The sequence below is a fragment of the Gavialis gangeticus genome, unplaced genomic scaffold (genome assembly GCF_001723915.1).
Source record: "Gavialis gangeticus isolate Ggan-Ray unplaced genomic scaffold, GavGan_comp1, whole genome shotgun sequence".
Lineage (NCBI taxonomy): Eukaryota > Metazoa > Chordata > Crocodylia > Gavialidae > Gavialis > Gavialis gangeticus.
The window spans coordinates 14,793,176-14,815,902 of NW_017729028.1; the positions used below are offsets into that span (position 1 = coordinate 14,793,176).

General features: G+C 43.1%; 1 protein-coding gene across 1 annotated transcript in view; it reads right to left on the minus strand.

Annotated features, from left to right (window-relative positions):
- NBAS (neuroblastoma amplified sequence) overlaps nucleotides 1-22,727 on the minus strand; it is a 457,208-nt gene that overhangs the window by 89,684 nt on the left and 344,797 nt on the right. The window contains exon 47 of the mRNA XM_019520763.1: nucleotides 8,151-8,240. Within this exon, the coding sequence (XP_019376308.1) occupies nucleotides 8,151-8,240 (90 nt within the window). The remainder of the gene's footprint in view (nucleotides 1-8,150; nucleotides 8,241-22,727) is intronic.

The window sequence follows — 22,727 nt, forward strand, 5'->3', positions numbered from 1 at the left end:
TTAAAATTACATGTGGCCAGAACATTTGGATCACTGAACAGGCCCAAGAGAAACATATGGCTGTAGCACATAAATTGTCCTCAAATTCTGGTGAAAGGAATGAAGCTATTTCAGTTTGTTTTTTTTTTTACAGTTACTGGGGTATAAAGGAAGTGTGCAACCATCTTCCACTGGCATTCATGCTACAATAGTCAGATTATATATTTGTAGCATATTAGAGGGCACCAGACAAAGTATTAGTCTCTGTGGATTTCTGGATTTTACTACTTACTTTAATATGTTGTAAAGAATTTATTGTAAGACCATTCAGAAATACAAACAGCTTTAACTTAGCCCTTGAAACCTGTTTGAGTCCTAATCATATTTTTAAAGGTTTACAATGATGGCTCTGTCTTCCACTCTTGATTAGAGACAACTGTAGATTTCTAAGTAACCAGTTTTGCTGCTTGGGCTCAAATCTATTATGCTAAGTGAGAACAATTATTACAGGAGGGTATAAATTGACCAGTCGGGTCCCTAGATTTTCTTGTAGGCAACTCATTGCCATAAGTAGCAACAGTGTTTTTCAGCTAGAGGTGGTCTTCCCATATCAGAAAAGTCATGTTGCCAATTAGACAAGTAGTATGTGTAGCTCCCTTATTGGAATCCAGGATGGCTGCCATGAATTCACCTTTTGAGCAACATTTCAGCTACCACTAGGGTTAGAAAATTAATTCCAAAGATGAAACAAACACTGTGTTCACCAAAGAGATCAATCATAACATTTCCAATGTGGTGGCCATACTGGATTACAAGATGGCTGGCACAGCAGCATGTATATATCAACTCGATGCAATTAAAATCCTAGTAAACAATAATCTAATATTAAAACCCCACAAATTCTATCACTATAAATTTCATAGCAGACCTATAGTACTGAAAACTTAACTCAGGCTAGTTGTTTGAGTTACCTGCATTCTGAAATTTAAAAAAAATGTTATCATCTTATTCAATGTATGTCAGATATTAATAATACATAACTCAATGTCAATGAACTACACAGACATTTGTTCAACTTAAGGCAATAGGAAAATGTAATAATCTAATCCAATGGTAATGTGACGGCAATACAATGGTATATATAACATTAATACAATGGGTAATTGCAGGTTTTCAGTTCTCTTTGTTACTTGAATCCATTTCTGAATCCCTGTAGTTATTACACAGATTCAACAAGCTGTCTTGTAGCACTGGCAGCTAAGAGTGCATGGCACATTAAACTGTTTACACAAGCATGCTGGTCCCCGGCATTTTGTCTTGCACTTGCAATTTGTTATCCAAAAGGTATTCTACTGGTAATGGTTCAAGCATGTTTATGATAAGAAAGTAAGCATCATTTTCAGTTTGCCAACCTCGTTAGTCAGGTGATGGCAATGGTGGATTAGAGTCAAGCACACTTCGCCAACCAAGCTTTGATAATTAGCTCTACGTACATGGCACACAAGGGTGTTGTATGTAGACAGAATTTTATCTGGAGCTTTTCCTTGATGGAATAATTTCACCCCAACATCTAGAAGGGCTGCCAAAGATGTTGATGGCTGCTACAGCAACACAACCAACTTTCCTACATAACTGTACAAATCCTTATCACCATCAGGCCTACTTCTTAGACCTGTCAATAGATGCGGATGTTGAATGAGCAGCATGCAAGCAGTTTTCTTAGTGTGAACAGTGAACTGGTTGTGGTGTCACAACCAGTCAAGCTGTGGAATCAGAGATGCATGGACTAGCTCAGACAATTCTAACAAAGTACTGTGAATTGGAATTAATCTTACTAGGTTGCTTCTCTTCATCCAAATCTTAGGCGCAAGACTATGCAAGACTCTGGGCTCAGAGTGAGTCAATCCCATAGCAGAGGAAAGGGGGCAAGGAGGCCAGGAAGCCCCTTTGGCTAACCAGGGGCATCCAAGATATCTTAAGGGCAAAAAAAGAGGCATACAGGAAATGGAAGCAGGGGGTAGCTAGCAAAGAGGAGTATACTTCTTTGGTTCGCACCTGCAGGGAGTCGGTCAGGAAGGCCAAGGCAACTCTAGAACTCAGGCTAGCGTCAGGGATTAAGGACAATACAAAGTTCTTCTTTAGGTACGTTGGGAGCAAAAAGAGGGTGCAGGGTAGCATAGGACCCATACAGGATGGGCAGGGGGGCTTAGTGACAGATAGCGGGGACAAGGCAGAGCTCTTCAATGAGTTTATTGCCTCAGTCTCCTTAAATGGGAACCTAGACAAACCCTCAACATACATCACAGAAACCAACAAAGGGAACATCAGCCAACCAACGGTCACTGCCAACATGGTAAAAAAGACACTTGGAGGGACTGGACGTATTCATATCACCAGGACCGGAGGCACTCCACTCATGGGTAATGAAGGAATTAGCAGGGGTCATAGCTGATCCACTGGCAAGGATATATGAGCACTCATGGTGCTCAGGTCAGGTTCCGGAGCATTGGAAAAGGGCTAACATTGTCTCAATCTTTAAGAAGGGGACGAAGGAGGACCCGGGGAACTACAGACCAGTCAGCCCTGGGAAAATCCTAGAAAACATTATCAAGGAGCACATCTGTGGAAGCCCTCTGGTTAATGTGATTAGGAGGGGTAACTAACATGGGTTTTTAGCAGGCAGGTCCTGCCCAACTAACCTAGTTTCCTTTTCCGACAAGGCCACCAGTTGTTTAGATGCAGGAGTCGAACTAGATGTTATCTATCTGGACTTCAAGAAGGCCTTTGACAAGGTATCCCATACCATCCTTATAAATAAACTGAGGGGATTTGCCTTGGATGATTACACGGTAGACTGGGTAGCAAATTGGCTCAAGGGTCTCATTCAGAGGGTGGTAGTGGATGGGTCTGTGTCAACCTGGAAAGATGTGGGCAGTGGAGTCCCTCAGGGCTCAGTTCTGGGGACAGTGCTGTTCAACATCTTTATTAGTGATCTGGATGAGGGGTTTGGAAGCACCCTGCCCCAATTTGTGGACAAAATTATGGGGTGCAGCTAACACCCTGGAGAGAAGGAACCAGATGCAAGCCAACTTAGACAAACTGGGGAAGTGGGCAGAGAGCAACAGGATGCAATACAATAAGGACAAGTGCAAGGTGCTACATCTAGGGAGGAAGCACTGCCATCATACCTACAGGCTGGGGGGCAACCTTCTCAGCATGACTGAGGCAGAAAGCGATCTTGGAGTCACTGTTGAGTCCAGGATGAACATGAGTCGTCAATGTGATGAAGTAGTCGGCAGAGCCAATCGCACCTTGTCGTGCATCCATAGGTGCTTCACAAACAGGTCCAGGGAGATGATTCTCCCTCTCTATGCGGCACTGGTCAGACCACAGCTGGAGTACTATGTCCAGTTCTGGATGCTGCAGTTCAAGAGGGATGCGGACAACCTGGAGAGGTTCCAAAGAAAAGCCACTTGTCTAATTAGAAGCCTGCAGGGAAGGCCCTACGAGGAAAGGCTAAGGAACCTTAGCCTCTTCAGTCTCTCCAAGAGAAGGCTGAGAAGGGATGTTGTGGCGGCGTACAAATTCATAAGGGGAGAACAACATGAAGTAGGCAATGATCTGTTCATAAGGGCATCCCCTGGAATGACAAGGAACAATGGCCATAAGCTACTAGAGAGAATGTTTAGGTTGGACTTTAGGAGAAACTTCTTCACAGACAGGGTTGCCAGAATCTGGAATGGGCTCCCAAGGAAGGTGGTGCCCTTGGGGGGTTCTTCAAAAGGAGACTGGACAGGCACCTGGCTAGGATCACATGACCCCAGGGTTGGTGACTATTTCCTTGCCTGCCAGGGGCAGGGGGTAGGACTACCTGGCCCACTGAGATCCCTTCTAACTATGAACCTATGCCACCAGCAATTTTTTCAATTTTAACATGCTCTACTGCCTGGCTGGTTGAAATGTTTACAAATGGAAAATTAGTTGTCTTGACCCCGAATCCTTCTTCCATAAATTCAGCATACACTGTAAGAACAAATCCATCCTACAAAAAACTATAACTCTTGGTTCCAAAATGATACTTTTTATTTTGGAACCAAGAGTTCTAGTTTTTTGTATGTCTTTTTGTCTCAGACCAACACGGCTACCAAGTATACCCCTAAATCCCTCATACATTCAAGATATACTGCACCCCATCTCATGTAATTGGTATGATCATGCAAAGCTACCAGTGGAAGCATTTCTGAAAAGGCACATACATGCTTGTGCCAGTTTCCGTCACGTTCAGCCCTGATGAAGCAGAAAAGAGTATTGACTACTTCCAAACAGTTCATGCAGTATTTGAACATACCTTAATGGGAGTGTCCTTACATAAATACTTGAAGTACAGTGACAGTTGTTGACAGATGAACTAACAGTTTTTTCACCACGTTCCTTCCCACTTTGTAATCATCATTTGGGATCCAATATGGCTACCACAACAGAAATGTTACTATTGATCTCCTTGGTTCATGCAATGTTGTTTTTGTCTTTGGAATTAATTATCTAACCCTGGTGGGGGTTGGAATATTGACTTAAACATGAATTCACGGCAGCCATCTTGGATTCCAATAGGGTGGCTACATGTACTACTTGCCAGATTGGCAACATGACTTTTCTGACATGGACAGATCACCTGTACCTGAAACACACTGTTGCTGCCTGCGGCAATGAGTTGCCTGTGGGGTGATACCTGTCATTCAGTCAGTCAGTCAGTCAGCCAGTCCGTACCGACAGCTGGGGCACCTCTGATGTAGCAATAACTTTCCTCCGTTCTTCATGTTCTTTTGCACTCCTTGAACAATCAATCATTTTTAATCCCATCCAGTTTTTGATGTTAGTGGTCCAGTTTGTGCTAGATCTTCCTCTTCTTATTTGTCCATACACAGCACTCTGCAGGATGGTTTTGGTAAGCGTCCTGGTCCTTCTTGTTACATGTCCAAACTACTGCATCTTTCTTCTTATGATGATGATTTCAAGTAAGGGTGGTTTTTTTTGGAAACTTCTTGTCTCACTTGATCTTTCATGGATTCATTTGTTCTACGTGCAGTGTAGGGTATATGTAGAAGTCTTCTGAAGCACCACATTTCAAAGGTCTCAAAATGCTTTTCCAGTGCCCTGGTGAATACCCAGGTTTCTCAGTAATAAAGTTGCTGAAATGGCAATAGCATATAATACAGGGGTGGGTAAAATGCAGCCTGTGAGCCAGATGCAGCCTGCCAGGCCATTCTATCCGACCCACGGGGCCCCTAAAAAAATTTAGAAAATTAATATTTATCTGCCCCTGGCTTCTTGTCACGTGGCCCTCGATGGCTTGCCTAAACTCAGTAAGTGGCCCCCCGCCTAAAATAATTGTCTGCCCCTGATAGAAAGTAAAAGTCCTGTTAACTGGCATCTTATAAGCCGGCATGCTCAATTAACCAACATACTGGCTTGTAAGATTAAGTGAAATCGGAAGTGCTCACTGTGGCAACTTCCAGTTTCTCCAAGCCCCCATGTCCCGGGGGAAAGCAGCCTGCGCTGCTGAGCCTCCATGGCCTGGGGGCATAAACAGGCTGTGCAGGGCCCGCCTCCCTGTCCCACAGGAGGGGCGGCGATACTGCGGGAGGGGCAGCGGGATGCCCCAGACACAGCGGGAGAAGCAGTGGCCCGGGCCACTCAATTAACTGGCATATTTTGTTATCCGGCAACACCCGTTCCCAGGGGATGCTGGATAACAGAGTTTTTACTGTAGTAAGTGGAGATTTGTTTCCATTGTGATGTTGCTGCTAGTCCAGGTTTTCTTCAGTTTTGTTAGTTGTCCAATGAGAATGGTTATTCTTGTTTTTACTTATTTTCAGGATGTAGCATCTTTTGTGGAATGCTCCAACATATTTAAAATGTGTTACTTTTTCTAGGATGTACTTGGTAGCTATGTTGGTCTGAGACAAAAAGAAATACAAAAATCTAGAACTCTTGGTTTCAAAATCATACCTTTTATTAGACCGACTGGGAAATCGCAAAAATATATCCCTTTTTGCAAGCTTCTGGGCTCAAAGGCCCTTCACCAGGCACTGGGAAAAGTATAGATGGTAAAAAGTCTCCATAGGTAGGAAATAAACTTCATTTTTGCATAGAGGGAGCTGGAAAGCTGTCCCTCTGGGCCCATGAGTGTGTCTTTGTGAGTAGTGCTGAGTTGCTCTTTGATGTGTAGATCAGGTAGAAATCCTTCCCTGTAGGAGTCAGATGGCAGGCAGGATATTTTTTTGTGATTTCCCAGTTGGTCTAATAAAAGTTCTAGATTTTTGTATTTCTGTTTGTCTCAGACCAACATGGCTACCAAGTACATCCCTGAAATGTGGAAGATGCCAAATTTTAGCCGATTTTGGATTCTAAACTTCACTACAGAACAACAAGAAAGATTTGGTACCACTCTGCCTGCCATCTGACTCTTTCAGGGGAGGATTTCTACCTGATCAAAGAGCAACTCAGAACAACTCACAATTCATGGACCCAGAGGGACAGCTTTCCATTGACTTTTCCCTCTTTTTGAAAAGAACTAATTTTGCTAAATTAATCATTACAAAACATCTGTGTTTCTTAGCAAGGAAGAAAAGGCTGTCCATAAAACATGTCGTTTCAGGACTGTGGATAATTAAAATTAGACAATTATTTCCTTTTAGAGAAGGTGCTTTAGAATAAACACATGCTAAATAAAGTTTCACAATAAAAGTAAATAGATAAGTAAAAATTGACTAATTGTTGTTGGCAAATAGTCCACTGTTTACTGGTTCCACTTCTTAGTGGTAGTGCTAATATATAAGAAAGCTGTAAACTATATTAGGTTATTCTTTTGAAATATTTCAGTCTCTTTTAAAAGGGGAGAATGGCCCCAGGTGGAGTGTGATTGATAACTAATACTCTTTTATTTGTTCTAACAAGACAGATGGAAAGTAATATCAGTCAGAAAACACCAATTTAACTCGTCTTGCAGCTCTAAAATAATAAACACTGACAGTTTACATTTTCAGATTGTAAGAATTTCAATTTTATTTAGTCTATTATTCTCTTAATCTACTATTTACCTCTGAACTTGAGTGAAATTAGAAATGATGCTACCAAATGAGTGGCATTCAAACTGTAAATTAAAAGTTTCAGAGCTAAGAGGAATTGTGAGAACATTTCTGAAGTTAACATAGGTCAAGTCTCAATTTTGTGCACTCCTATGAAGAAGTTTAGCACTTTTTCAAATTAAGTCAGAAACAGAAAACAAAATTGTAACTGTAAATGTATCAGAAGCCATATTGATCTATATACCTGATTATCATTTTAACACCATGAGGTTAATGGTGTACTCAAATTAAAGGACTCCAGGCAGCTCATTTCAAAGGCAGAGAAAATAACAGAATTCAAGATGACACTGAACTGGGTTGCTTATCTACAATGTTATGTTACAATAACTACAGGCAAGAAACTCATTATAAATTACAATGGAAAACAATTAATTTTTTAATTCCAATTATTTACTCCATTGCCAGGATAAAGCTTTGATGATGTACACTGGATGTGTGTGAATGCTGCACACACTGAATGAGGATCGTTACAATTAGAGAATGATAAGAATTAAGTACAGCTGGGGGAGGAGAGGCAAAACACCTTCACTATATTTTTAAGCATACAACTGTCAACATTTTGAAGCGCTGAAATTACAGGACGTGGAACCCAGGCCACTACGGTGGCAGGCTTCAGGGTTTGGAATCTGCTTTCAATGAAATTCTGCCACTTTTACAGCCTGATGCAAATTTACCTTTTTACTGAGGAGCTTTATCAACCAAATGCTGGAATCACTACTGGTAATAACATTCTTTGTTCTAATCTTTAGAGAAAATTTGGTTTGGTCATTGCAGCGGGTTGGAGAATACAGAGTACTCTTTGATTTAGTACCGGACTAATAACACTGAGCAGTGCCTGATTCAGCATGACAAATCATACATACAAAGACAAATTATCCATATTTACCTGCACAGACATTACATAAACCTGGGCAAGAAAATATTAACATTATCAATATCGTATTTCTATAGAATCATGACAAAAATGATCTTGTATACTGCTAACCAAGGGATTCCTGCCAATCACATAATATAAGCTCTTACCCGTCTTCCACATTTGCATGGACTGCCGAAACAACGCCTTCTAGGACCTTAAGTGGATCTTTCAATGAAGTCAAAGCAACATTATCCTCACTGTCAAAAAAGAATTAAATCAGTTTATACAAAACATGACTACTTTAGAATAAAACTTTCTTGAATCTTAATGTTCAATCCAGACAACACAACTACAGGCCATGTGTAAACTTTTTGTTGATCAGGATAATTTTCAAGTTCTCTACTTGATTCGTTCCTCTTATCTTTGTGTCATAATATAAAGTGATGAACAGAAGAAAGGGGAGAAAAAGCACATGAGAAAAATAACTAAACAACTCAAATGCAGGTAACAAAAAAGAAGCCAGAGAGTGAAAATGCACCAGACCACTTGTCTTTCCTCAGAGGATTCATTTAAAATCTAGTCCATGAAAAAAACATCTCTACCAAGGTGTTCAGAAAATACTTGTTACTGAAGCGTGTTGTTATACTGCATTATGCCAACACAGACAAAATAGATTGAAGGTTTTGCATAAATCGTCACCACATTTTCTTTTCAAGTATCATGCAAGAATCAAGATGGTAATTCTAAATCATGTAATTCATCAGGAAAGTTACAGTTGGGGGACAGATTTTTCTAGTGTTCAAAAGTTGTTAAAAGCAGGAATGATAAAAGTTTCAGTGTTTACACATTTGTCTCATGGAAGGAAAGTGCAAATCTTTTGCTATGAAGTCTAGGGAAATAAGCCTGACAAATGACTGAACTCTTAGAGGAAAAATGAATTACACTAGCACTTTAATAAAGACTTCAGGGTCTTTTCATGCAAATCATAAAAGGGCAATGATGGTTAGGCTGACCTAGAATATCAATAGATCTGTCTATCTTAGGGCTCATAATTGTTGAACTAAAGATGCTAGACAGCTTGCCAAAGATGCCTCAGGAGCCAGAGATACAAATGCACATTCCCTGCAATTCATCAGCATAGTAAAGCTATTCTATTGCTAGACTATGTGTCAACCTTTTGCTGTACTTAAGAATTATGATTCCTTAGTAATATGAATACATGTCAAAGCCTCAATGATTGCTCTGCCAAAGGTAAAATAACCTATAGGATACCAGATAATGGAATATGCATGGACTAACTACAAGGCTTTGCACATTTACTCTTTACAATTATGAAAGTTTCTGCCAATATATGATCTCTGTTATTGCAGTGGGACGTTTGTTTTAGCCAAGAGACAAATCAGGTGATTTTGAGAAGTGACACAGGTGACATTTGAAGAAAGCATGGACATGTATCTTTAGAAACCTAAGTGGATTTTCTACATGGAAGGTTTCTGCTGTTAATTGGTGCTTAGCATGATGTTAACGGATGCTTCCTGGATACTAATCGCACCCTATGCTGATTCAGAGAAAAATAAAACAAACAAACAAAACAGAACAAAACCCGAGGTGCCTGTAAATCTGACCAAGTGGAAAATCCTTACTGATGCCAGATCTGACCAAAGGTACAACCCTGAGCACAGGAGCAAAAACACTAAACAAGCACATGATGAAGGATATGTTGAACCACCAGATCACCCACTCAGTGCCCCTCTTCACCTGTGGCCAATCTGATGGTTTAGAGCAGGGGTACCCAACCTACAGCATATGCGTCACAACTGGAACGGACAGCCTGCGTGTGTGGTGTGCAACAGAGGGGCAGCCAGCACATACGGCAGGGAACAGAAAGCAAAGCAGGAGATTGGACAGGAAGCACAAGTCAGGGAGCAGAAATAAGAGCAGCAGATCAAGGAGGAAAAGGGTCTAAAGAACATGGATCCTAGTTTGTGGCAGCTTGCCAAAAAGCGCCCCCGACTATTTGTGTAGTGTAGCTATCATGAAACTTGACAGTGACAAATCAAACTGCACATCTTGAGAAGAGACAAGAAGTGGTCTGATGGACTAGTTTCTGAACAGGTATTTTATATCAAGGCCGTATACAAACACAGAACTACAAGAACGTTTTGTACTGAGGAGCTCACAGACTATCTTGGGTCCATCACACAGATGGATCCCTGATGTATCCATGGATGCATTTATAATGTAGCAAATCTTAGGAAGGAGTCTGTATTTTGAAAAAGCTGGAGAAGTAATAAAGAACACACTGAACAGCTTTGTATATAGCTGCCTGTTTTAATGTGATTAAAAACATAAAGAAAGAAAGCAAAAAAACACAACAAAACAAAACAACCCCCCCACCCTGTACAGTGTCAAGATGGCTAAAACTTAAAATTACAGAAGCTTTTACTATGGGCAAACTTCAAATTTTCCCTCTTGTCAAACTGCTAGGTTTTTACAAACAAGCTTGTAAAATAAAAAAAGTTTACTCTGTTATACTATTAACATCAAATATACAGTAACAGCTCTAAGAGTGATAAAAAACCCACTCTCAAGGAAATGAAAGATGGTTGTCTGAAAGATTTGGGAAAGGTGGGTCATTTTGTGGTTAAGGGACAAGGTTAGGAACAAGGAGATATAAGCCCTATTTCCAGCTCTTCCATAGGACTTCCTGTTATTTAGATTTCCAGTTATTTTAAATATACCTTTACTGTAGATAGCCAAACTGTATAGCTCAGGAAATGGCATATCAACCCATTTTTGTTGCCTTAGAATTGCGGGGGTGGGAGCTCACAACACCTCCAGGATTTGATTTTTCAACCTAAATAACCTAAATAACTCCATTTGGAAATGCAGACACTCAGCACCTTTGGGAACCAAGCTCAAGGTGGGCTAAAGGACATTGAAGCACCTGCCATTAGTGCATACTTCTGAAAACCCAGGGCTTAACTTTGTGGTTTGGTTATCCAATCTGTAAACCAGAGGCAATACTTACATTCATTAATATTTGTGAAGTGCTTTAAAGCTATCATATGGAAGGGTTCTGTGCAAAGGCAAGCATTATCCCACCAGACAAACAGGGGAGTTAAAGAGTGAAGTCTAGTTATCCGTGGCACAGTATTTTAAAACAAACTTGAAATTCAATCTATTAACTGTAATAAAAGAATGTTAATTTATTAAATAAATGAATGTGGGAAGCCAGTGATTTTTTGTCTTAAAAACCTGATGCTATCTGTATTACCTTAAAAATTAGTTAGGGCAATAAAAAAAATAATCACAATTCAAAAGACTTCTACATGACAAACAGAATCATTTGTCAAGTTTTCACAACAACTATAGCTTTCTTGTTTCCTAACTAATTAACAGCAAAATCATCAGAAACTACTGACAGAAACAAACATAATTAATGGAACATTAGTTCTTCACATAGATTATATGGTGTTTTATGTGCTTTTTTTTTTTTAAAAAAAAAAAAAGATACCTAGGAACTTTAAGGTGAACGTTGCACAAGTCTGGCATAATTAAATCGGTAAAGGCTCATTTTGATTTCAGTTCAGTTGCAAAAAAAGACACGTATTTAATCAAAAAGTTCTTCAAGAGCAATAAAAAATTACAAAAAATACATAAAAGGAGAATAAATGCAACTAAATATTTTAGCCTAATTACATTATTCACCAAAATACTCGATGCCTTGTTATTTTCCAAGCCTTACATTCATCCTTTTTATACTCGTGCAGTCCTTAAGCATTAGCAAATCAAAAACTTCTGCTTTCGTATGAACATTTGGAACATTAACATATCCCATGGAGAAATTGTGAATTGCAATGTTAAAGAGCTAATATCATTTTTATAAAAATGACATTCCTAAATTATTAAACTCTACTGTCTGCCATCCTTCAGAAAGGCTGAGAGACAATTGAAAGTCTTAATTTCCTTTTTGGGGTTGACTCTTCCAAATACAAATGATCCCTCCCAGTAAATAAGACTAGACGCCAAGCCTGATCAAGCTTCTCCTGTCTGTTGCCAGGTGAGCATGAAACTATGCTCCAAATGCAAGTCCCATTTAAGCCAGATAGTAGCACTTGGGCTGCTAACTTTAGTTACTCTAGTGAGCACAGCGGTGGTTATCTGTGTTAGTCTGAGGTCAGGCAGAATGTAGAGCAGGGTGGCACCTTGAAGACTAACTGGTTCAGAGAGGCATGAGCTTTGGTAGGTAAGCAGATTGTTGTCTATGAAAACTCATAACTCTGAACCAGTTGGCCAGGTACTACTCTGCTCTACCTTCTACCGGGTACTCCAAAGTTAATTACATGGTAACTTCAGTTACCCAATGGCATTTCTAAGTTTTGTATTTAATAGTTATTAGATAAACTGAGAGGACAGCAACAGGGCAGATGCAGGGTGGGCCAGAAACCAGGGCATCCTCTCTTGCCATGTAATCCTCATCTCCCATAGGCACACAGCCAGAGTCCCTGTGGCTTGCTCTTCTTCTGGACCCATATATCCTCTTTTCTTGGCTTCCCCCATGGTTCAGCTTCTATGGAAAAAGTAGAGGCTCCTCTTTTCCCTGCCTAGCTATACCTTAGTATAGGGGTTTTCAACTCTTTTTTAACAAGTGTGCCCCTTTTGTCTCGAAGTTTCAATTCATGTACTCCTTCATAATTTTTTCTGTTTAACGCCGGGCAGATCGAGGTCCCCGTGATGAAGGAGGAAATGGGGCTGGGACAGGCATTGCATAGGTGAAGGGAGAAAAAAAATATGGGGGGGGGCTGAGCATATGTGTGCACATCCCCTCAAAAGGTAAGTCTGTGGAGAAAGGGGCCATGGGGGAGGTACAGATCGAGGCCCCTGTGGTGAGGGGGGGAGTGGGGCAGAGGCAGGAGCAGGGCTGAGGTGAGTGAGGCCCCAGCTAGGCCGGGTGGTGGGGCACCCCCAGGCCTCCATTTGTCCCACCACCCAACACAGATGGGACCCTACTCACCCCGGCCCTTGCTCTTGCCCCGCTCTCTCCCTCACCGCAGGGCCCTCAATCTGCCCCCCTCCCCACTCAGCGGTGAAGGAGGGAGTGGGGCTGCGGATTGAGCCCCCCACAGTGCAGGAGGGAGTGGGGCAGGGACAAGACATTCACCCTTGCCCTTGGCCTGCTCCCTCCTGCACTGTGGGGATTGTCCCACAACCTGGCCTGGCCAGGGCCTCATTTACTGTGAATGGGGCCCCAGCCAGGCCAGGTCGTGGGACAATCAGAACCCTGTGGCTCCTTCAGGGAAATGGAAAGGGGGGTTGGCTCCTGCCACTGCATGCACCACAGGGGAAGCAAGGGGTGGGGGGCACGTGCTCCTCCACACCATGCCCTGGAGGAGCTGCTGGGCTCCGATTGTCCTGTGACCCGGCCAGGCCAGGTCATGGGACAATTCCCACACTGCAGGAGGGAAGAGGTCCAGGGGCAGGGGTAAATGACTTGTCTCTGCCCCACTCCCTCCTGCACTGTGGGGGGCTCTTCTTGGTGGAGTAGGGGGCCAGGCTGTGCTACAGCGGTGGCTGCAGTCACCCTAAAATTCGCCTTAATCCATCCCAAACTCCTCCCAGGGCAGCCCGGCCCAACACCCTCACCAGAAACAGCCCAGCACTGTCCTGGCCTCAGCTGGCAGTAGCCTAAAGCCCGCCCTTCCCCGTGTGCTGATCCAAGGGCATGCACCCCTCATGCCCTCCCAGGGGTGTGTGCAGCAGGAGCACTGGGAGGGGGAGCTGAATGGAAGCCGTGTGCTGCCCCACTTTCCTATGGCTGGTCATTGCTCCGTGGGCTGCTGACAGGCCTTGCGCCCAGCCAATCATGTGCCGCTTGGGGCAGGCACAACCCCCACCCCTTGCCGTTCAAATGGGTGTGGGTGGGGAAGCACCGCAATGTGCTGTGTTGGGTCGGCGGCTCCTGGCGCTTTCCTCCCCTTCCCCCTCCCCTGGGTAAGAGGTGAATATGCCAGGGAAGATGCTGCTGCCATGCACCAGGCATGCTCTGCCCCCGCCTGCCCATGAGTGCCCTCTATGACTTGTCTAAGTACCCACAGGGGTATGTGTACACACAGTCGACAACCCCTGGCCTAGTAGTTGGGCGCTTTGCTGAGATGTGGGTGATACAAATTCAAACACTTTCTGGGAACCCCAGGACATGGGTCTCCTGCTTGCTAGTCCTAAATGCACCAGAGTTACAGGTGTTCCTGAGTGGGATAAGTTCAATTATTTGCTAAAGTGGTGTGAAATACCACTTGAGAACTAGTTGTTGTGCTGTTTGCCCATCTAAAGGTGGAGTTGACTTTGGACCTATGCTCTTTCATCTGCATGTATGAGTTCAGAAGACCTAAGAACTTCAGGTAAAATAAATCTATAATATGCTGTTCTGTGACATATAAGAATCATGGAAGACAGCTCATCTTATGTATCTTGGGTTCCTAGCTAGATGATCTTCTGAGATGGGATACAAAAGTTATTCAAGTTTACTATAACACTACATGGCAGCCATAGAGAGGGTCTTGCTTTCGGATGCTCATTGTGCTACTGAAGAATAGAAATAAAATATTTCCTACATAACTCAATTAAGCTATAAACATTACCAATTTTGTAAATGTACGAAAGAGCATAGAATTGGGAGGGGACTACTTATATATTTTATCCTAAAACTGGTCTGTTTCCTAGGAGGCACGTATGAGAGAAATCTGGTGTTTTTATGGGGGGAAGTGGGGATGATGTATATATTTAACAAGAAAAATCTAAGCAAGTGAGAGAAAAGGGAGATATTCCACAAAGGAAATCTTTATATATGTCTCCTCTGTAAAAGTCAGTAAACATTTTCCATATGAAAAAAAAACCCTAAATGTTTTGAAAGGGCTTTATACCAAATCTGAATTTTTAACTTTTTTGTAAGTGTAAAAAAAAGATTTTTGCCTTCTGTTATGGTTGCAGTAAGATGTCAGTTTAACTCTGGAGTGTTCCCTGAAACCTATTTTGTCACAAAAAAGTCTATTGAATTTATAGGTAGGTGGTTCAATGGCATTCCTTATCATCAATCACTAAAAACCCAGAACTGGGCAACTAAACACTATGTTTTCCCTTGCCTTCATTTTCAAAATTAAATACCCACCCCAATGCATTCAAACTTCCCCACTTTCCAACATGCTCTTTTTTCAAGTCCATTTAAAACCACCACAATGCACGTATCCAATTTCTTATAAACACCCAAAGTTTCCTAATGCACAAAACCTTAAGAGTTTTCTTTTTAAAAGTAACATTTACTGAATTCTTAAGCTTGGTACTCCATGCAGGCAGGAAGAATTTTCTTCTTTATAATTACATTTTTTTCCCAATGAACGCAGAAATACACAGGAGTTTCACAAAATGATGTGGTTAGTAAGTTTCGATTTGTGCCATGCACTAGCTTGAATACTAATGTACTGGTGCATGACTGAGACGCATCCAATTCCATTCACTTCCATGACATCAATGTCAGCAGGCTAAAGAGATGCCAGGCAACAGCTTTTTGTAAAAATGCTTATTATATTTAAAAGGAAGGGCTTTTTTAAAATAATTTTAATTACCCTGGGTATTTTGTTGGCATGCTCCATATTATCTCAAGCAGGAGCAAACTATTCTATCTTGTATAGGTTTTTATTCCATGCTCATCCTTTCTGTGCACCTTTCACTGTTACATTACTCATTAATTAGCACTGAGATTTTTGATGTTATATCTTTTCTACAGAGGAAGTCTTCATAGTGTCAGGTTTCCGTTTGATTTGATTTGCTTATTTATTTGCAGGTACAGCATACATGTTATTTAGAATTTAGAGTACTGAAAGCAAACTGAAAAAAATGTTCCTGGACTTGGAATGGAAGACGGTGAGGTTCCTGACTATCCTCAACTTCTGCAGAAAGAATTCAGTCCAGTATGTTGAACCAGCTCCTGCAAAACAGTCCATTTCTTACCCTTATTGAAAAATTACACCCTTCCAGGAGTATTGTGAGTGACACTGTTCATTCCAGAGGTTTAGATGATGTTTTAGATATCCTGGGACCAAAACATGAACAACAACTTGATAGAACTTGATAAAAAAATTCTGTGAGAAACAATGGTAGAGAATGGAGGACAATTTTCTCTTGCTAAGGACAGCTAATACAGGGCTCCTGGTATCATCCCATCAGGTCTCAGTGTAGGCTGTAGAGGTGCAATTAACAGCATTAGCTTTTCTTAGAATCAGAGGGAATCAAAGTGGGGCTGGGAGGACCTCCAGAGGTCATCTAGTCCAATCCCCTTCCTGAGGCAGGATCATCCCTATCCAAACCATCCTCTACAATCCATAAACTAGACTACAAAAAGCTACTGTCAACACTGACACAACACAGGCATAACCTGCCACAGATAAAGCAGGGGAATCATGACAGCTGAAGTCCTGCTTCTATAAAAAGTTGCCAGTATATGCTCAAGAGACCCCAGGCAGGGGGCTAACCTTTCCACTGCAAGAGGAAGGAAAAAACCCCACAGCCCATACCAATCTAACCGTGGGGAAAACGCCTTCCTGACCCTAATATGGTGATCAGTTTGACCCTAAGTAGAGGGGCTAGACCCCCTAGCCAGGAACTTCCAGCTTCAGTCCGAGAAGGAGCATTGGCAAACTCCAGTCAAAATCCCCAGCTTTGGCTGTAGCCAACACCCAGTGTTTCTGAGGGACGCTTAAAAACACCCTGGTATATGCAGAAGAAAAGTGGGGGGTGGGGAGCAACTGGCAAAGCCCAGAAGCATGGGAAACATCCATGGTAGGAAACAGGGTCATCCCTGAGCAGAAGCTGTCAGACCTCTTCTTTACAACACTCTGGATGTGTTTGAGTCCACAGTATCCCTAGGCAGTTTATTGCACTGCTTCACTATTCTAACAGTGAAGAAGCTTTTCCGGATCCAATCTAAAAACGTACTTTGCTGCAACTTCAAGCCACGTCTTCCTCTCTGTAGCAGAAGAGAAAGCGCTTCCCTCATCTTTATGGCAGCCCTTCAAGTATTTGGAGACTGCTATCATTTCCACTCCTAAGTCCCTTTTCTGCAACTCCTTCACCCTGTTTTTGGAGGACTTGCTTTCCAAGCCCTTTATCACTTTGTTGCCTACCTCTGAACCCTAATTTCTCCACATTATTTTTAAAATGTGGAGCCAGAAACTGCACACACAACTCCAGATGATGCCTAACCAGTGCCAAGTAGAGAGGCACTATCACCTCCTGTGTCTTGCACCTAATGTTTCTATCAGTTGCCTTTCCTGTGGCTGCATCATACTACAGATTCATATTGAGCCTGTAATCTACCAAGACTTTCAAATCCTTTTCCAGTGCTGACATCCAGCTGTTACCCATTTTATCTGTATTTTTGATTACTCCTCCCGAGATGTAGCACCTTGCGTTTGTCTCTATTGAACTTCATACTGTTAGCCTGACTTTCCAATCTGTTGAGATACTTCTGAATTGTGCTTGCATCCTCCAACATGTCAACAATCCTTCCCAGTTTTGTGTTGTTTGCAAACTTGCTCAAGAAGCTTTCTATGTCAGCATCTAAATCATTAACAGACATGTTGAACAGCACTGGGCCGAGGACAGAACCCTTTGGGACTCCACTTGAAACCCCCTGCTGTTCTGACATGGCCATGTTAATAATTACTCTTTGCTTGTGGCTCCTGAGCCAGTTATCTATCTTGTGGTAGTTTAAAGTTATCTGTATTGTAGTATCTTGCAGTAGTTTTGTCCAGCCCACTTTTCTTCAGTTTGTTTATGACAAGCTTGCGCGGGACCTTGTCAAAAGCCTTGCTGAAGTCCAGATACATTATATATAGTTGGCGATGGTCCTCCTTTGAGCAGTGGGTTGAACTGGATGACCTCCTGAGGTTCCCTCCAACCCTAATTTTCTAAGATTCCATATCCACAGCATTTCTTCATTCACCCAAGTACTTACTTTGTCAAAGGAGATCACATTTGTTTGACTTGATTTGTTTTTCATAAATCTATGCTGGCTGTTTGCAATCAGCCTTTCTTCCTCCAGATGGCTGCAAAAGGCCTTCCTTAGAATATGCTCCAGTAACTTCCCAAGTATGGAGGTGAGACTAACTGGCCTGTAGTTCCCTGGGTCCTCTTTTTTGCCTTTTTTAAAGAGGGGTACTATTGTTAACCCTTTCACAATCTTTTGGTACCAGGCCCATCAACCACAACTTCATGAAAATCATTGCCAAGGGCTCTGAGATCTTCTCTGCCAGTTCCTTCAGGACCATGGGATGAGGTTCATGCAGCCCTGCTGACATGAAATCATTCAGATGCAACAAAAGCTCTCTGACCTTCTCTTTTGTTATCAAATCCCTTACCCTGCTCCCTGCCCTACCCAGATGATCAGTATGAGTTGTATGACTGCATCTTAATTTTCTTCTGAAGACTAAGGCAAAGTAGTTGTTGAGTAGCTTTGCCTTCTTTGCATCTCCTGTTAAGATTTCCTGCTGGTTTGTTAACAAGGGGCCCCACAGATGCCTTAGTCCTTTTCTTGCCAACGTACTTATAGAACCTCTTGTTGTTGTCCTTAACCCCTTCCCCAGGTGCAGCTCATTCTTTATGCTTGTCTTCCTGATTTTGTCCTTGCAGGTTTTTCTATTTCCTGGTACGCTTCCTTGGTGGCCTGTCCATTTTTTCCATTGCCTACATGCTTTCTGTTTCATTTGCAACATTTTAGAAGCTCCTTGTGCAATCACATTGGCTCTTGCCATTCTTCTTCTGCTTCCATCGTGTTGGGACAGTTTCTGGTTGGGCTTTCAACACTATGCCCTTCAGAAGCTCCCAACCCCTCCTGGGTACCTTGATCCTTCAGCATCTGTCTTCCCATGGCACCATGCCTCTTAACTCCTTACGTCGGATGAAATCTACCCTTTTGAAGTCTAGTGTCCTAATTTTGCTGACCTCATGCTCTCCTGGTCTCAGGATCTGGAATTTTATTATACCATTATTACTTCTTCCCAAATTACCCATCACCTTCACATCCTCCACAAGTTCTTCCCTATTGGTCAGGACAAAATCTAAGATAGACGATCCCCCTAGCTGTGTTCTCCGCTTCGTGAAACAGGACATTGTCCTTCATACAAGTTAGGAGCTGGCTTGACATTTTATTTTTGGCTGCATTGTTCCTCCAACAGATGTCTGGCACACTGAAGTCTCCTATCAGAACCATTCCATATCTTATGAACAGATTTGTCACCTGCTTGAAGAGTACTTTATCCATCTCCTCTTCCTGATTTGGAGGCCTATGAAAAATCGCCCCCATTATATTGGTGCTGCATCTTTCACCTTCCATTTTCACCCAAATGCATTCTGCTTTACCATCTTCTTCCTCCTGAACCAGGGAACTAATATATGTTTTTAATATACAATGCGAAACCACCACCCTCTCTCCCAACCCTGTCCTTCCTAAACAGAGTATAACTCTCCATGCTGACACTCCAGTCATAACACCCATCTCATCAGGTCTTTGTGATGACAATCAGATCATTGTTCTTTTCACAGGCTGCAGCTTCCAGCTTATCTTGTTTATTTCTCATACTTCTTGCATTTGTCTACATACATTGGATGTATTTTGCATTTTGACCTAATTGTTCCATTTTCTCACCACCTAGTGCAGTCTTGGAGCTCACTGGCCCTTCCCAGAGTTAAGTTGCTTTTGCTGGGGCTAGTCACATACCAGATTAGATGAAGCAGATCCACACTGTTGATCAGTCTCCAGTAGTGAAAAAGAGAAATATGCCTTTCTACCTCCAGTTACCTTTTTACAGGGCAAAATGTTTACATGTATGAGGTCCTGAAGTTGCCTTTTCTCTTCCCTGGCAAAAAAGGAATGGCAGCAGCAGGTAGATGGACCTTACTACAGGAAATCCCCAAACCTTTGATGCTCCTTTCCCAAATCAGCATCTTTCAGCTGCCAGAAAACATGGGTATCAACATGGGAAACAGAAGAGAGTATAGAAACAGCTGAGATCCTATGTGGGGCTTAGCAGAAGTAAGAGCAGGAGCCAAGATGAGCTTGCAAAGCCTCTGTAATTACCATTTACTGACACCAAAATTGGACATGGGAGTTTTTTTTCATATTTTAAATTGTCAACGATGGTGGCTCTCTTTGATCAACCCACCAATCTCCTAACACTGGAGTATCTCAGTTACAAGACCTTACTCTCCATAACTATCAAGTTTTTCACACAGTTAGGAATAAAGGACTAGAAAAGGCTTCTGGACCATTGAGTCCAGTCCCCTGTATTCACAAGAAGCCACTTTTCCAGAAGGGTCCAGAGGAATGTTTGTTCTTACCTTTAGACACACTACAGACACAAAGCCAACTATAACCCTCCTATAATGTAGCCCAGATAAGAGAAGAAAAGACAAGGGCACCATCAATGCTACTGCAGTGACATTACATTAATTCATATAAAAAACAAACCTATCCAACTTGTAAGTGGCTGGAAGCTGAATGCCCTATGGTCATTAGCAGAGGCTGCACACTGTGAAGGTTGCACTAGCAGAGACCATAGTTCTTGCCAGGCTGCACCCCAACAGATATGGGTGGGTACTCACCCATTATGCTGCACCAAATATAAGTCCTCTTGCACTCCACTGCAATGAGCACAGAGCCAGGTGCTCCCCCACTCTGTTGCACTGTGCATAGACAGGTGCACATGTGGGGCTGGCACAGCATGGCACTCTGCCTCACTTGCAGCTACCTGTGAGCTCCCCTGTGGCACCATGCTACACAGGTACTCTAGGCTGTTGCCTTCCCCAGCATTACTGGCTCTGCAACACCACACTACCCCAAACCCTGGGGCTGGGTCAGGCAATGGAAGCTGGGGATAAGAGGGGGAACCCCAAGCCCCCAGCTGCTGCTACTGCAGCCAGAGTGATAGGTGCAGTGACAGCTGGGTGGGGACCACATTAACCCTTGTGGGCCCACAAGTTACTAGCTGAACATCAACAGGTTAAAATATGCTGATAATCATAGAAAGAGGTCTTTTTTTTTCTTTTGTTTTTTGTTTTTTTTACAGAAGACTACAAAACACCTGTACAAGCCCCTGACACCAACATGGAGAAAAACCATTTCTGAGTCTGAATCTGTCCATCAGTTTGATCTGGAGTACAAGATCATTTCACAAGTTCATTCTCTTGTTCCTTCTGTCACCTACCAGCTTACCTCTTCCTGTACCAAATTTATTGCAATGATTCCTTTATTTTCTCCGGAGACAAATAATAAATAATAAATAATCAAATATAATAATTTGTTCCATTAAAAAGGTAATTGCACACTCAACTCAAAATTTACAAATCACTTGCAATATGAAATGCTCATAGGACCAGACTGCTTAGAAAGTGATGTGCATTGTTATGGAAATCATTCTCATCTTAAATTTGGATGCCCAAAAAAGTTCCAAACGACCCTCTCCCAGCCATTTTTAAATTCTTGGCCTAATTTGTTGCTGTAGGATCTGCATACAGTTCTCTACAGCCCAGTCCATTAGCTGTAAGGAGAGGCTTTACATGAAGTTTCTCCTGGAGTGGCCCATATGTCCCAACAACCATTATCCAAGAGAACTTTTTTATTAAATGAGGGACAATTCTGTATCATCATTTCAAACACAAATGCGGACCTACGGCATAAAATCAAATTTATAAAGAAGACTGAATTTATGTTTAACCAATCATGAAGTTGTGAGACAGCTTCAGCTCCTGGCCCCTGCAATGAATTTCCGTGGGAAAGCAATTTCACTAACAGCAATTACATTAAACCAGGGGTAGGCAATGTTTTTTGGGTGGAGTGCTGAAAAACACCACAATGCCTACCTCGGAAGGTGCCAGAGTGCCAGCATGGCAGAAAAACAAAATGAGGGGAAGGGGTGCATGGCAGGATTCCCTGCTTGTGCCCCTTGCCCCCCATCCAAAGCTCCTGCCCCCCAGCTCTGCCGGCCCATGGCCCCCACCCAAAGCCCTTGCCCCTCAGCCCTACTGCCCCTTGCCCCCCACCCAAAGCCCCTGCCCAGGCTCTGTGGTTGCCAGCAGCTACCCCGGTTTTGGGTAGCTGCTGGAGCCCGGGCTGCTTCCAGCAGGGCTTGCAGCACCCCAGCTGCCTGCTGGGAGCAGCATGGGCTCCCGGCTGGCAGCAGCTCCCCAGAGCCGAGGCCGGCTGCAGCTGCGAGGCTCCAAACAGCAGGGCTGGGCTCTGGCATCAGTGCTGCACTGTCTTGTGGAGGTGCGCCTCGGAGAGGGCGGTGGGGGTGGGGCCTGAGACAGCACAGCCCCGGTCTCTCCCCTACTCCTGGCACAGAGGTCATGAGCCCGGTGCAGCTGTTTGTAGCCAGCCCGGGCTCTAGGCAACTGCAGCAAGCAGTGGGCAGGCTGCAAACAGCTGTGCCGGGCTGCACAGCTCCAGCATCAGTTCTGTGCTGGTGGCGACTGCACGGGCACCTCGGGGCAGGCTGCGCTGCCCCGCTGTCCGCCCCGAGGTGCACATGCAGTCGCTGCCAGCGCGGAGCTGATGCTGGAGCTCTGGAGCCCAGCACAGCTGTTTGGAGCCTGCCTGCTGCTTGCTGCAGCTGCCCAGAGCCTGGGCTGGCTACAAACAGCTGCACCGGGCTCATCACCTCCGTGCTGGGAGCGGGGGAGAGACCAGGGCT